This window comes from Epinephelus moara, chromosome 1 (genome assembly GCF_006386435.1).
Source record: "Epinephelus moara isolate mb chromosome 1, YSFRI_EMoa_1.0, whole genome shotgun sequence".
Lineage (NCBI taxonomy): Eukaryota > Metazoa > Chordata > Actinopteri > Perciformes > Serranidae > Epinephelus > Epinephelus moara.
Genome location: NC_065506.1, coordinates 49,016,216 through 49,030,794, shown reverse-complemented (window position 1 = coordinate 49,030,794; position 14,579 = coordinate 49,016,216). Strand labels below are relative to the sequence as shown.

The 14,579-nt window shown below is 43.4% G+C and overlaps 2 protein-coding genes across 2 annotated transcripts; one reads left to right on the top strand and one right to left on the bottom strand.

Moving 5' to 3' along the window:
- Positions 1-481: 481 nt before the first annotated feature.
- Positions 482-7,222, top strand: crybgx (crystallin beta gamma X). Its single transcript, XM_050042638.1, has 6 exons — positions 482-587; positions 981-1,029; positions 2,739-2,860; positions 4,491-4,626; positions 5,975-6,114; positions 6,952-7,222. Exons 1-6 carry the CDS (start codon positions 544-546, stop codon positions 7,082-7,084), a joined length of 624 nt encoding a protein of 207 aa, XP_049898595.1. The 5' UTR covers positions 482-543; the 3' UTR covers positions 7,085-7,222.
- Positions 7,223-7,903: 681 nt separating this feature from the next.
- On the bottom strand, positions 7,904-11,868 carry LOC126388525 (G2/mitotic-specific cyclin-B2-like). The gene is made up of 8 exons (XM_050041736.1): positions 11,696-11,868; positions 11,406-11,516; positions 10,118-10,387; positions 9,878-10,036; positions 9,565-9,801; positions 8,922-9,062; positions 8,715-8,825; positions 7,904-8,538 (listed from the first exon to the last, which is right to left on the bottom strand). Exons 1-8 carry the CDS (start codon positions 11,723-11,725, stop codon positions 8,428-8,430), a joined length of 1,170 nt encoding a protein of 389 aa, XP_049897693.1. The 5' UTR covers positions 11,726-11,868; the 3' UTR covers positions 7,904-8,427.
- Between the last annotated feature and the right edge of the window lie 2,711 nt (positions 11,869-14,579).

Sequence of the window (14,579 nt, the reverse complement as noted above, 5' to 3'; positions counted from 1 at the left end):
CCCCCCCCCCCCCCCCCCCCCCCCCCAGGGTCATGACCTCCTGAGTGAATACAGTGTGCTGGAGCCGGCCCTGCACAAAGCATGAATACAACCATTATCACACGCTGCATTGTTTACTGAGCATTGTTGTCTAAAATGCTGAATTGTTCAAAGCTGAAACTGTTGGCACTGCACTCTGACGTTTACATGTTAGTGCTCACAGTGTGTGTGTGTGTGTTTGTGTGTGTGTACACAGAAACTCTCTGTGCTCGTGTTTGTGTATCTGCACGCACATGTTTCTATTGCTTGCTCACAGTGTGTGTGTGTTTGTATGTATTTGTGCTCTACATGCAGTTGCCGTGTTTGCAGCTGATGTGTGTGTGTGTGTGTGTGTGTGTGTGGACACAGAAGACAACATGAGCGTGGTGTTGTGTGTGTTTAGCATATCAATGGCGTCCAGGGCCCCGGCGACTGTTGCAGAAGCACTCTGAGCTTTCCAGTACCTGTGTGCTCACCTCACCTGTCTGTATTTAAGGGGCTTTCTTGTTGCGTCGCCGAGCTGACATGAACATCTTTACTAAGGTCCCAGGATTAGCCCAACAAACCAGGTATGTTGAGAGCGCCGCGCACCAGCCGGGGCCCACAGAGTCAGACCCCGCCGTCAGATCCCTCCTCCTGCCGGCTCTGGTGCTCTGCTCTCTGTGACGCCTCCAAGTTTCCCAAAATCACCTGATTTTGAGATGTGGTCATTGCAGGACACACACACACACACACACACACACACACACACTGTACAGTTTAGGTGCATGTTGGTGGTTTGAATTCAAAGCACGACAATCAGCATCAGTTACAATCTGTAACACCACAAAATGACACACGTAATGACGCCTTCAGCTTCAGTGTGACGTCATCACGCCGTCCTGTGTTTGTAACGTTTCTCTGACATGCTTGATCGTCTGTTCGGGGTCTGATTATTCATTAAAATGCTTCTATATCTGCAGCAAGCTGGGGTCTGTGCTCCAACGTGCCTTCTACGGGTCCAGTGGGAGGGTGAGTCCACTCATTCTGACTTTGTTAAAGCAGCGTGTTGTTTCCAACAGATGGTTGAAACTTGTTCTGTATCTGCTCTGTGGTGCTGAGTTCACTGTTTTCATTTTAATATAAAATGATCTGACACACTACGTCACATTCACCAATTCACACACACGTGGCCGAGGCTAACCTTAGTGCCACCTGCTACTCGGTGACCATTCACACACACTCACACAGCCATCAGGAGCAGTTTGGGGTTCAGTATTTGCCCAAGGATACTTCAACACGCAGACTGGAGGAGGCGGGGATCAGGCTGCCATTCTTGTGATTGGTGGACGACCTGCTCTGCCTCTGAGCCACAGCCGCCCCAGTAGGTCCGTACCCGACTCTGAATGATGTCAGTCGAATCAGATTTTAATACCAATATTCAACTGTTAGTTACTTTTTTTCCATATAGAGTTGAGAGTTTGAACGGGGCTCAGGGACGTTCAGGGTGACGTTCACGTCATATAGTAGACAAACCAAGTTAGCCCTCCGAGCTAATGCGTGCTAACTAAGCTAACAATGGATCAGAGATGTGCAACAATTTTTTGGCCGACACTAGATATGAAACAAAAGCCAGAGACTGTGTCGTATGAAGTCGCTGTGAGTTTTAAATTCAACACTTGTAAGCAGAAGGCAGAAGATATCGTGATCTCAGATCTCTCTACCTGCCTGTAACAGAGAGCAGCATGACAGCGAAGAGCGCTCACTCTGCTGCTAAATCTGGGGACCGAAACATCTCCAAAAGTACACAGCTTACTGAATAACAAAATAAAAGTGCTCGACTTGAAGAATCTCAGTTCAGTGATGATTTGAGCCTTCGACTTTCACAGGGGAGACCAGAGCCCAGGGGTCGGCAACCTGCGGCTCTGGAGCCACATGACTCTTTAGCCCCCTCCAGTGGCTCTGTGTGGTTTTGACCAAAAAAAAAAAAAAAACACGTTAATTTAACATTTTCATTTTTATTTATGATTGTTGGCGGCCTAAAGAAATTCTTAACTTCTCCAAATGTAAAAAAAAAAAAAAGTGTGGCCTACCCACTGAATTAAAAAAAGAAAGTTTTAACATTTCATCAACTAACATGAGGGTCATACGTCTACGGCCTGCACCTTTTACTCTAAATTTTGCCTAACCTCAACAGCAATGGCTTGTATTGAGCCTCCCTAGATATGGATTCAAAATCCATAACAGTTAAAGTCTCTGAGGAAAATACAGAATTTAATGATGCGTGGACAGATTTGTTTGCTTTCACTGCCAATGCTGCAAAGCTAAAGAACCAAACAGTCATAAATATCCCACTGCAGAGGAGCCATCTTGTTTTAAAACATATTTTTTAAATGCTCATTTAGATCTATTTTTATGTGAATAGGCTCATTAAGACTTAATATGCAGTGTTACCGTGAGGCTTTTTAAAATTATATTTGGTCAAAAATGGCTCCTCTGATAGTAAAGGCTGCTGACCTCTGACCTCTGACCTGGACGATCCAAACACAACACTTTGACTCAGAGTCACAGAGACGTCTCGGTCTCAATAAATAAATGCTCTAACACATCCTCGTGTTGATGTGTCGACACATTAGAACAAACTGAAGACATTTCCTGTAGATTTTAACTTTTTTGAAAGAACACAATATCATTTCAGTTAGTTTTCATATTTGTATCAAGTCTAGTTTTTTTTTCCTCAGGTGACCCTTTTCGAGCAGAGGAACTTTGCCGGCAGACGGCTGGACCTGAGCTCCGACTGCGCTCGGATCAGTGACAAGAACTTCCCAGAGAGATGTAACTCAGTGCAGGTGGAGAGCGGAGCGTAAGTCCACACCACCACCTAAAGTCTGCTGCATGTCACTGCAACACACACACACACACACACACACACACACACAGAGTCACAGGTGCACACAAGACACAAGGAAAGAAACAGATATCAGTAAAGTTCCCGTCACCTGTCAGTGGTTTCAGAAAGGAACTCTTAAAAGTAGACAGAGCTCATGACACCAGACACGTTCAACCCAGAGCCAGCTGTTCAGAATATTTAATCTGGATCTGAATGACTTTTGTGATGGTTTTTAAAGCAGTGTTGGATAGAATCACCCTGATCCAGACAACCAGGTCTCAGCTGTTCACAAGTCATTTGATCAGGTTGGTTCAAATCCAAAAAAGGGATTCTGAAATGAGATTAGATCATGTAATCCTGTCTTGGTTCTGATCTGGAAGAAGGCTGGATGGTGCAGGCTGGATTTTCAAGTATAAATACATTTGTTTATATTTTGCATAAACTGTTACAGTGATAAAGTAGATAACATAGACATCAGGCTGCCCATCAAGCCTTTCAGTACAGTTACATTAAGAAAAGGGATGTTGTCCCAATAAAATAATCCCCAACATATCTGTCAATATCACACAAAATGTGTTTCCTATTATTTATATTCTTTTTAAGAACACTGGTTATCTGGATCAGGTGATTCAGTCTAATGCTGCCTTGAAAAACCGACAAACGTCATTTGGATCAGCTGATCTTGGACAGCAAAACATGGATTTCTAAATCTGTATCATTCAGATCCAGATTAGATTTTTTGAACAGCTGAGCCCAGTGCGTCAGACAAGAGTCTACAAATGTGCATCCTGTTGTTAGAGCCAACCAGGAGGCTGCGTTAGAGTCTGTCTTTGAGCAGAGTCAAATTTAAACAAATGTCCATAAAGTCTGGTTCACAGATGAGAAAACAACCAGAACTGGGATTTTCACAGTGCGACAGTTGGTCTGCTAAGAAAATTAATCCTAGTTTAGTATTTAGTTTGTTAATCTGCAGGTGAAACTTTGTGTAGACGTCCAAGTTAAAGCTGCAGCAAATCTCACATGTTCAAAGTTGATCTTATCGTCTCCTGAAAGACTGAATGCTCTTTGATTAAAGGAACTGCTGCAGAAAACACACGTCACAAAATGACATTTAATATAGAACAAAATACACACACACACACACACACACACTCACTTACAAACACCAGCCTAAATTCAAATTACCACACCAACCTGTGAATGTCTCTATTTCAACATGTAGTTAGGATCTGGCTCACAATAAAACGTCACTGACATGCTGTTAACACACACCGGTCATGTTTGATCCCAGTGTTTAGAACATGGACAATACAGCTCGTCAGATCAGGTTTGGAGTCATAGTTTGAACAGTTACAATTTTCATAATTGGGGAAATTCTAGTTTTAAATCACTATGATTTCATCTGTCCACCAAACTTCATGGAAAACAGTTTGTATTTCATCCTTCTCAAAGAACAGACCAACACATCTTCAATAACCAAACCACTGCTGACTGGAAATCCTCATTTGAGCTCTGACAGACAGACAGGTCTGACCTCTTGATAGTTTTTCCTGTCTCTGTCTTTAACTCTCCTCTCCTCTCCTTCTTCTCCTCTCTTCTGAAGATGGGTCGGTTACGAGCATGAGAACTTCCGGGGCCGTCAGTACCTGTGGGACATGTCCGACAGGGGAGAGTACAACTGCTACGACAAGTGGTGCGCTCAGGTGGACCACGTCTCCTCCGTCCGTGCCGTCAAACAGGTGAAAACACACAAGTTACAGTTACACACAGTCATCACACAACCCAACCTCCAGAACACATGCTGGCGTTGTGCGTTCCTGCAAACCACAGATACGTCACATCTGTACTCTATTATTTAGCTTATCCTTTCAGCAACACTGTGGTGAACATGTGGTCATGTTTAGGCACAAAAACACACCTGGTCATGGTGAGGAAAAGATCTGGTTTTGGCTCAAGATACCTGCTTTTAGTGCAGCACTCCCCGCTGGAAAAGCAAAGAGGTCTCAGTAGAAAACAACTGCTTTTCATGCAGCTCTGCAGGCGTCTCTCCGAGATGTCACACCTTCCACCACCTCCTCCACCTGCTGATGAGTCAGCTCCGATACTACCACACTTTAGAGAGGATGATACGTGTGAAGCGAACAAATGTAACGTACTCCTGGTTTGCAGAAACGTACAATACCAACATTTTCTTCCGGCGACTGAACTGACACTAAGGGTGCAGAGAAATGACTTGTTCTCGATCTTGTTTAAAACCCTTTAAAGTCGCAGCTGCTGCATCAGTAACAGCTGTTTCCTTTACTCTCATTAATTCATCAAAGCTTCAAGTACATAAAAAGAGAAACTTTAAATCTACAAACCGGGAAGAAAATAAATCTGGCATTTTATTAGGAAAACTTGTCTTTGTTTGACAGATTTTAAACACAAACCTAAAGTTATAGATTTAGATTACAACCTGCAGACGACGGTGAAGTTATTCACTTGACACTTTTAAATATTCACGACCTTTGGGAATTAAATTAAAGACAATTTAATACTTTCTGAGACCTTTTTTAAGGAAATAAATGTTCTTTCCGACCTGCAGATATCCTCACTCTGACATTTTCATAAAGAAGTTGATGCCAAACTGATTTGAAGAAAGTGTGTCAAAGTGCAGACTTTCAGGTTTTTAATTTTCCAGACAGTAACACAGAGAGCTGTGCACTGAGGGAAATAAAACACCAGATAGACTGAAAAAAATAAATATCCCTCCACCCATTTTCCGCTTATCCTGGGCCGGGCCTCGGGGGCAGCAGGCTGAGCAAAGCACCCCAGACGTCCCTCACCCCAGCAACACTTCCCAGCTCCTCCTGGAGGACCCTGAGGTGTTCCCAAACCTTCCAGAGTGTTCTGGGTCTGCCCCGAAAATAAATATGCATGATGAAAGTAGCTGAAGCTAAGGTGCACAGTGAGTTAGACTTTTAGTCTGGTGTGAAAATGTTTCAGGTCAGATGTTGGTGTAGATCAGTAGTATACACAGTAGAGCTCAAACACACCCAGAGACACACAGACACACACACTCACTGTCAGTTCTTCTGTCGTTGTCAGGACAACAATCCTGGCCGAGCTCAGCTGTTTGAGCGAGCCGGCTTCTCTGGTAAGAAGATGGAGATCCAGGACGACATCCCCAACCTGATGAGCCGCTACAGTCTCAACAGAGTCTCCTCCATCCGCGTGCTCGGAGGAGCGTAAGTACCACATCCTACTGATGTCCTGCTCATAATCACAATAGGGAATATCCTTTGGCTTTTCACTCTGATGTTGAGAAGCTGTTTGGTTTTCATAACAGTTGTTGTAATTATGTAGTTCAATAATCAAATGAACGTGACTGTTTCCTAGAGACTACAGAGGAATATATTTTACCCTAAATACAACGTAACCTTTAGAAAGTTAACGTCATATAAATGTCTGCCTTAGTGTGCGCAGTTTACGTCTGTAGTCATGGAACTTTATTTGTACGGAGCGTCTTCCATGATGAACACAACACAGCGTTGAACATGGTGAGTAAGGGGGCATCAGTGCAGGTTCGCTGTCAGAGGGTTTTATAACTCACGTCCACTCCTCACTAGTTGTGGCGGACCCTCTGCATGAACGCAGGAATGGAGTGGAAGTGGGTGGGGCGAGGGTGTTGGGGGCAGTTTGGGAACGGCACACAGAGCAGTGCACTTTCTGGAGCCCTCAATGGAATCAAATATGACCTTGATGCCTCTTTGCTCGGGCGTCCTCAGAGTCTAGGACCGCCTCTGGCTACTGAGGAAACCAAAAATCCTCTTCCTGTTTTGGTTGCTCTATGGCTGACACACTTCCTTTGTGCTGTGGGCGGAGCCTTCGTTTTCACAGGAGATTGTACTGGTGTCTGCAGAGTGTAAGAGGCGCAGAGCGGACCAGTCTAAACGCAGATGACCTCATCATTCTAGACATTACACTACACATCAACATTTAAAACAGTGTCTGTTTCCACTTTAACAGTTCACTGATCTGACCCTCCTCCCTGTGTGTGTGTGTGTGTGTGTGTGTGTGTGTAGGTGGGTGGTGTATCAGGAGCCGAACTACAGAGGACCTCACTACATCCTGGAGAAACGTGACTACAACAACTTCTCTGACTGGGGCTGCCAGAACAGCACCGTGGGCTCCATGCGCCGAGTCCGCTTCAACTGAACACCAACCTCCATCCACCACCTCTGATCTGAGTCCTTCTCCACCCGTCTCACACACACACACACACACACACACCAAACCTGTCAGCTTTACACACTACAAAACTTATTTTAGTAATAAACTGTGGAAAAAGACAAATGGTTGTAGTTTTGGATTATTTACTTTTAATTTATGGAGAAAAGAAAATTGGTTCTTCAGTTGGTGAAATGTTCAGTCAGCTGTTTGAAAGTTCAGAGCTGGAGCTCAGTTAAAGTGTTCATATTTCTGGGCATTTTTTTTGCCTTTGATACGACAGCTACAGGAAACCAGAGCTGCTGCAGAGGACTCAGCCTATTTGGGGAGCACACTCTTCCAGGTGAGCTCGAGGTCACCCCTAAATAAAATGTTCATAAATGGAGATTCACACGTCACCAACCTGCGGCTCTTTAGCCCCTCTTCAGTGGCTTTGACCAAAAAAAAAAAAAAAAAAAAAAAAAAACAACTTTATTTTTATAGTTTAACATTTCAATTATTTATCAATGTTTTAGGCCTCAAGAAATTTTCACATTCTCCAATCCTAAAAAAGGTGAAGCCTATGCACTGTAAATTAAAGTTTAATGTTTCGGTAACTACAATGGCTCCTTTGATAGTAATGGTTGCTGACCCCTGAGCCATCAGAACACAAGTTAGTTTTTTAGCTGTTTGTAAATACAAACTTGTGATTGACACATTCTGGTGCAACTAAATCCCAAATCTCAGACGTTGGCTGCAGAATGTCGGACACTGTTCGTTACTACGAATCAAACCAGATGTTTAAAGAATTTGCCAAATTACACGCAGTGCTGTCTAAAACATTTTATTAACTTTATGAAACAGTAGAAAAATCTGACAAAGACCAAGATCCATGAATTCCATGTACACCACAACATGAAGGTTCAAATTATGCAAAAAATATGAACACATGACCCGAGAACAAAGATATGACTGACGTAGATTTACATCAGTTGCTAAAATCACAGATAAGGCACTTCCTTCACCCAGGAGGTAAACTAAACCTCAAATAAACCAGATCATAGGCAGACAACAAAACACTCTACAAGAGAAAAATGAAGTTGGTTCGGTTCAAACTTCTGACTGGAAGTTGTGGCTCGAGTGCCACGGTGAAGAAAAATCTGGTGAACCACAAACTTTTAGTGAAACATCAGATATAAAGAGGCGAAAGTGGTTAAATCTCTGAACAAACCACGAAGCTTGGATGAAAAATTAAAAACGTTTTATTAAAAACTAGAAGTTTCTCCACAGATTGAGATCAATCTAAAATAAAGTGCGAGTGAAATGTCCACTGATAAAATTTAAAGCTGGCTTCAAGGATTGTTGAGCAGAGGAGCCGCCATGTTGGTGATGATGGACGACTTCAGCTGAGGGATGAGGCTGATCTTCATCAGCTTGCTGCTCGAGTACTTGTTCCTGACGGCCTGCAGAGGNAGGAGCCGCCATGTTGGTGATGATGGACGACTTCAGCTGAGGGATGAGGCTGATCTTCATCAGCTTGCTGCTCGAGTACTTGTTCCTGACGGCCTGCAGAGGAACAAACTCACTTTAGTTTGTGCTCAACACAACATCTTAACATGTTTCCTGTCCATCGACTCACCTGGAACTTTGTCTTCCCCCTGTTTACAGTCACCACATTTTTGGCGATGTGCTGCATGATGGGCTTCAGGTGGGCCGCGTCGTAAGTGGAGTAGTGCTGCTGAGTGGGAGACTGAGACGAGACGGCCAATTAAAGAGCAGCAAAGAGAAACATTACACACATTGAACACGTTAAGTCTACATGTTTGTTTAACTCCAGCAAACTCACCCACGGCAGCCCGTCGACCAGCAGCTGGGAGAGACACAGCGCAGCAGCAGCGACCTCAGAGGGTCGATAGTGCACCATGTCGTAGTCGAGGAGGGTCAGCTCCATCAGATACTTGGCCAGCGTGTGTTTCTCTACGTCAGACTGAGACACAGACAACATGGAGGCCACTGACAACTCCAAGGCTACTCAAGAGAAGGCTGAGAAACCGGGATCAAACATGGGGGGATTGCACATGCACAGTAACATCTGGTCTGCACTTATTCACTGTCACCCTCCAGAATCGCAGCTCAAGTTACACTGCGCATGTGCAGTCCCCCCATGTTTGACCCTGTGTCTTAGCCTTCTCTTGAAAAGCCTTGGACAACTCTGGTGGACACTTCACACATTTTACTAATCTGCTCTAGTCAAAGAATGGTGTTTAAACCTGCTGTTTGCACACAGTCTGTTCACGGCAACTGAAGTCTACATATTTAAAGTTCAAGCTAAAGACTGATCAGCTTAATACTGCAGGATAAGAAAACCTGCAGCTGTTTATGTAACCAGGTCAAACTGAAAACACCCAGAGACTGATGGAGCTCCACATCTGCACATCCTTGATTACTAGTTAAATTATATATTGTGGTAAATTCATGGCTGAACTCACATTCGCCACCTTGGAGGCTCGTCTCAGGAAGTGTAGTGGAAGAGGACGTCCCAGCTGAAAGTTGAGCGTCCTCAGAACCAGCTGCTCCATCTCCAGAATCTGAGACTTTGTGAAAGCGTTGTCTGTGATGTAGGCGAAGTCTCCGACCTCTGGAGCGTACATCTCTTCATATTTACAGGCCACCAGCATGGCGGTCACACCAACCAGCTGCAGCTTCCTGCGAGAGACTGGCTGGACCTGCAGCACGGCGGGGAAACGTTTTCACACAGCTCACAAACACAGAGAGAGAAAAGAGCGTTGAGACGGTCGGTACCTGGAGGAAACGATCCAGGATGGCTACTGTGAGGTACAGAGTCTCCTGCAGCAGCTGGAACCTGGAGTGAACCTGGACCAGCCAGTCCACCAGAAGAGCTCGCATGCGTTCAGTGATCTCATAACCCTGCATGTAGTTGGCTCGTACAGCCTGCTGCGCCTGTGGAGACGGACGGTGATGTCACACAGAGCAGTGCAGGGGGGGGGGCAGAGAGTTGGGCTGATGGAGGGAATAAATTACCTCCAGGACGTGCAGATATCTGTAGATATCTTTGACGTATTCTGAGCAGAGCTGCGGCAGGTCTGAGTCCTGCTCGTCCACGTCCTGCACGGTGAGCAGCGCCTCAGAGAACGCCTGGCACAGCTCCTCCTCCTCCTTCATGGACACGTCAGCTGACTCCTCTGACACTGGGGGGAGGGGATCTGCAGGTGCTGCGACCTGGACTGATGGAGGCACCACAGGCTTCACTTTCTGGGCACAAGATGGTTTGGCTTTGGTCGCTCCGGTCCTCTGAGGAAACAAGTTTAATGCAGTTTGATTCAGAAATGAGGTTCTGAGTTGTCACTGTTGTAGAACTATAGTCCGGCTGTAAAAATTGTGTAGCTTATACAACGAGTACAGAAAATATTTTCACATTTGTCCGTTAAAATGTGCCTCATACGTCTGCAGCCTGACACCTTTTCCTTTAAACTGAGACCAACCTCAATAGAAGGAGGTCGTCTTGATTCTGCCTACGGATTCTACATCCAAAGGGAAATGTCTCAGAGAAACAGTAAACTAAACAGTGGGTGGAGTGGACTGATTTGTTTGCCTTCACGCCACATCGCAAAGTTAAAGTAACAAAATATTCAAAAATATCCAACTTCACAGGAACTTAAATCTTTGATAACTAAATCCAAACAGATCCTTGTCTGTTTGTGTTGAATCTTCCAGGTGGGCGGCTCTTTAACGAGCGTCCAGCAAAAACTCTTGAACAAACTTCTCCTGTTGGCGACAAGATGCATTTTAATTTTTTTACCTTGTTATTAAAATTGAAAACTAAATAATATCTTGAAGAAAAAAAAAATCCAGCTGCAGAGTAGACACCTTGTGGTAAAACATAATGCACCTTTAGACCTGTCAGTAATGTTGACAGGATACTTTTATTTGATGGGCAGAGTTACCTTCATTATAAGGCTCAAATATGTTTTGCAGCTCCAAACAATTCTTTTTTTTTTGGCCAAAACGTCTCTTGTAATATCAGAGGCTGCTGACCCCTGCTGTAAAGTAAATTAACCTGTCCTGCCCTCAGATGAGAGGCTGTAGGTGTCAGAGAGTAAAACATCAGTGAGCTATAAACTGAAATGTGAGCCGACATTAAAACCTTTAAATGTGTCATTAATGATTCATGTTGAGAGGAAACTGAGCTGATGTGATTCACAGCTCTGACAACAAGTGAAACAACATGAACCACAGCTGAAGGAGTAATAAGAGCACATGCAGAGCAGCTGTTGAAGCACACAGTGATGTTCCTCCATCATCATGTTACCTTGGTGTTGACTGCTGCTCCAGGACAGTTGGTAATCTCTCCGAGAGCAGCTCTCCTCACACCTGCGGTGGCTTTAACCATCTTCAGCGGGTTGTCTGCGGCCGGGAGCCGCTGAAACACACACGGACACTAAAGTCAGACACTCGGCACAAACTCCACAAATGTTTCCTGCTGGAAAAAGTCAGCTAACAAACATGAGAACAACACAGGAGAACAACGAGCCGAGCAGGGAGCACACACAGCTCATGTTAGCTAACCATGCTAACTGAGCTAGCTTACAGTTTACTCACCGCAGCACGAGCTTCCGCCACAGACGTCATGTTTACCGTCAACAGACACGAGACCGAACCGTGACTTAAAGAAACGACACGGTGATTTATGTTCAGCTCAGACCGACACGAGTTACCGACGAGATCCGTGGACACCGATTTCTGCAGGTAAACAACATGGAGACCTGCAGCTTTCAAATAGCGCTCTGTCAAATCTGATTGGATACAGCTTCGGGAGGACGCTCCTGATTGGCTGAAAAACAGATGAGGTCAGAGGTACAATTCACAAACTTTCAAAATAAAATACGATAATAATAATAATGATAAAACTGATAATTACTATTATTATTATTATTATTATTATTATTATTATTATTATTATTATTATAAATCATTACAAATAAAATACATTTTTAGGAGTTGTGTTTTTTTAAAATATATTTTTACTTATTCATTATTAACACCATTTCATGTTTTCATGTTTAGGAATATATAACATAAATCAGTAATATTAAAATTGCACAGCCTCAGCACAAACTTACTGCTTCCTCACCGTCACCAAACCCACCAGACTCCATTTAAATAAACAGTCATTTTATCATCATAAAACACACTTCATTTAAAGTCAACTGAAACAAAATAAAACTCACAGAAACCATCTTGGTTCATCTTTCACCTGTTCCAACAGTCACCAGCTCCGGTTTGGTTTAAATGAACCCTTAATTCACCAGTTAGCTGTGACAACATGCTGCCTCTATACACACTAACAACTAACTGACTGGTTATTTAAATGGAGGCTGGTGGGTTTGGTGATGGTGATTTCAGGACTGTTTCTGGTTAAACAAAAAGGATCTGACTCTTTAACACAAAGCTCTGTCTCTGTAGGGATCCTTTCATAATGCTGTCAGACACTCAGAATAACAATCTGAGCCTTCCATTCATCTTCATCTTCATCCTCTTATCCAGGGCCTGATTTGCAGCTGCAGCGCTCTCTCTCAGTACTGGACCAATTTAAATAAATGCCCTTCTCATTAGTCACTTAGACACTAAAATACATACGTTACCCTTTAAGATTGGGCAGTAAAGTCACCAGGCTGAAAATCTACTCCTTAAATTTGGACCAGAGACTCACAGAACTTTAAAATAAATTGATCTCATTTCTTTTTTACAGAGATGTTATTCAAGCCGCTGCACTAATGACATCACAGGTGGTTCAGGACAAAAGTCGACATGTCTGACAACTCAAGAGTTTACAATGACCAATTTTATTTATTAAAAGGAAATCAGTAGCATTTACGGTCTCTTTTTTATTTGAGCATCTTCTCTGCTGCGCCTTCACATGACCATGAAACTGCATCACACAAACAGTACAAAACACAGGAGCCTACTGGACGGCTGGATAATAAAAAGTTCCTCTTCGTGTGGTTTCGCTCGAGGCCAGGACGATGATAAAAACAGCTGCACAGAGTTAAAAGATAAATCTAGTGACATTATGTATTTTTACTGTTGTTAATAAATTCAATGAAAAGATCGAAACCAACGAGAGCTGATCCTACAAACTGACAGACTCACTAAAGCACCAAATGTGGATTCATCCGCTGCTGAAAATAGTCCCCAACAAATGTGAATGAGACGATATATTTGTGAACTGTTTCTAAATATTTCAGTGAGTAGGAATTGATGGGTTTGAGGCTGAGTGACAGTGACACAGTCGAGGAGTCAGAGTGTCGAGAGACAAACTGACACTGTTGGTTTTGGTCTTTTCAGAACATCAACAGCTGTGTCCTCAAAAACTGTGCACAACTGGTAAACGAACAGATCATGGAACTCAAACAATGAATGAACCAAAAAACACTGGAAATAAAAAACCTAAAATCTTTGAGGTACAGAGAATCTCTTATACAGTAGCTGGTAAATATCAAATATCAGTGATACAGAAAAGTATATGACAGCTCGTTCAGTATTTGTCAGGTAGATCTGAGTGTGAAGGAATCATCATCAAGTTTAGCCAAAGATTCACTGATGGTCTTTAACAGTTTGGTCACCAGAGGAAAATGTGGCGTTGTACGTTTCTGCAGAGCACTAATACATCTGTACGTCTCATACATATCTCTTAAGTGATGTGGTGTATGAGCTGACTGTGTCATGAGGAGGTGGAGGGTGGATGGTGTGACAGCTCAGAGATGCCTGACGAGCTGCAGACCGACAAACAAGAGAAGCACTTGTGATTCATTGCTGCGTGTCCGGCTACTTTTTAGTCACCAAACGTGGGTGTTTATTAGCGACCTGTTGTAGTTTCTCCAGGAGAGGTTGTGCCACCAGAAGCAGGTATTTTAAGCCAAATCAGCATCTTTTAACCACATCCTGAGGTTATGTTTTTGCCTGAACGTTACCACACGTTGACCAGAGTGTTGCTGAGATGTAAAGTTTCAACACACTCGCTACATCAGGGGGGTCAAACTTATTTTAGCTCATGGGCCACAAACACCAACGATTTGATTTCAGATGGCTTGGACCATTGAAACAATCGCACAGTAACCTAAAGGTAACATCAGCTCCAATATGTTCCCTTTTTTGTGTAAAGAATTAAAGTACATTCTGTCGACGTTCATCCTTTTACAAAACAGATGAACAGCCTGAGACGTCTTAAGAAAATTAAGTGCAAACTCAACAGTGTGTCTCAGTTTTTCCACGTTGCTCCTCTCTGTCATGACACGTGCATTTATCCAAACATTTCCTGATACAAATTCTTTTGAACTGAAGCTGCTGATTGGCAATATTCTGCACAGTGTTTAATATCTTCAAACATGGTCACAGTCAATATTCATTGTTACATCAGAGAGCTGTGTTCTGGTCGGGGTGGAAAAGCCTCTGCAACGCATTGTTCAACTTGCTTCTGAAGTAT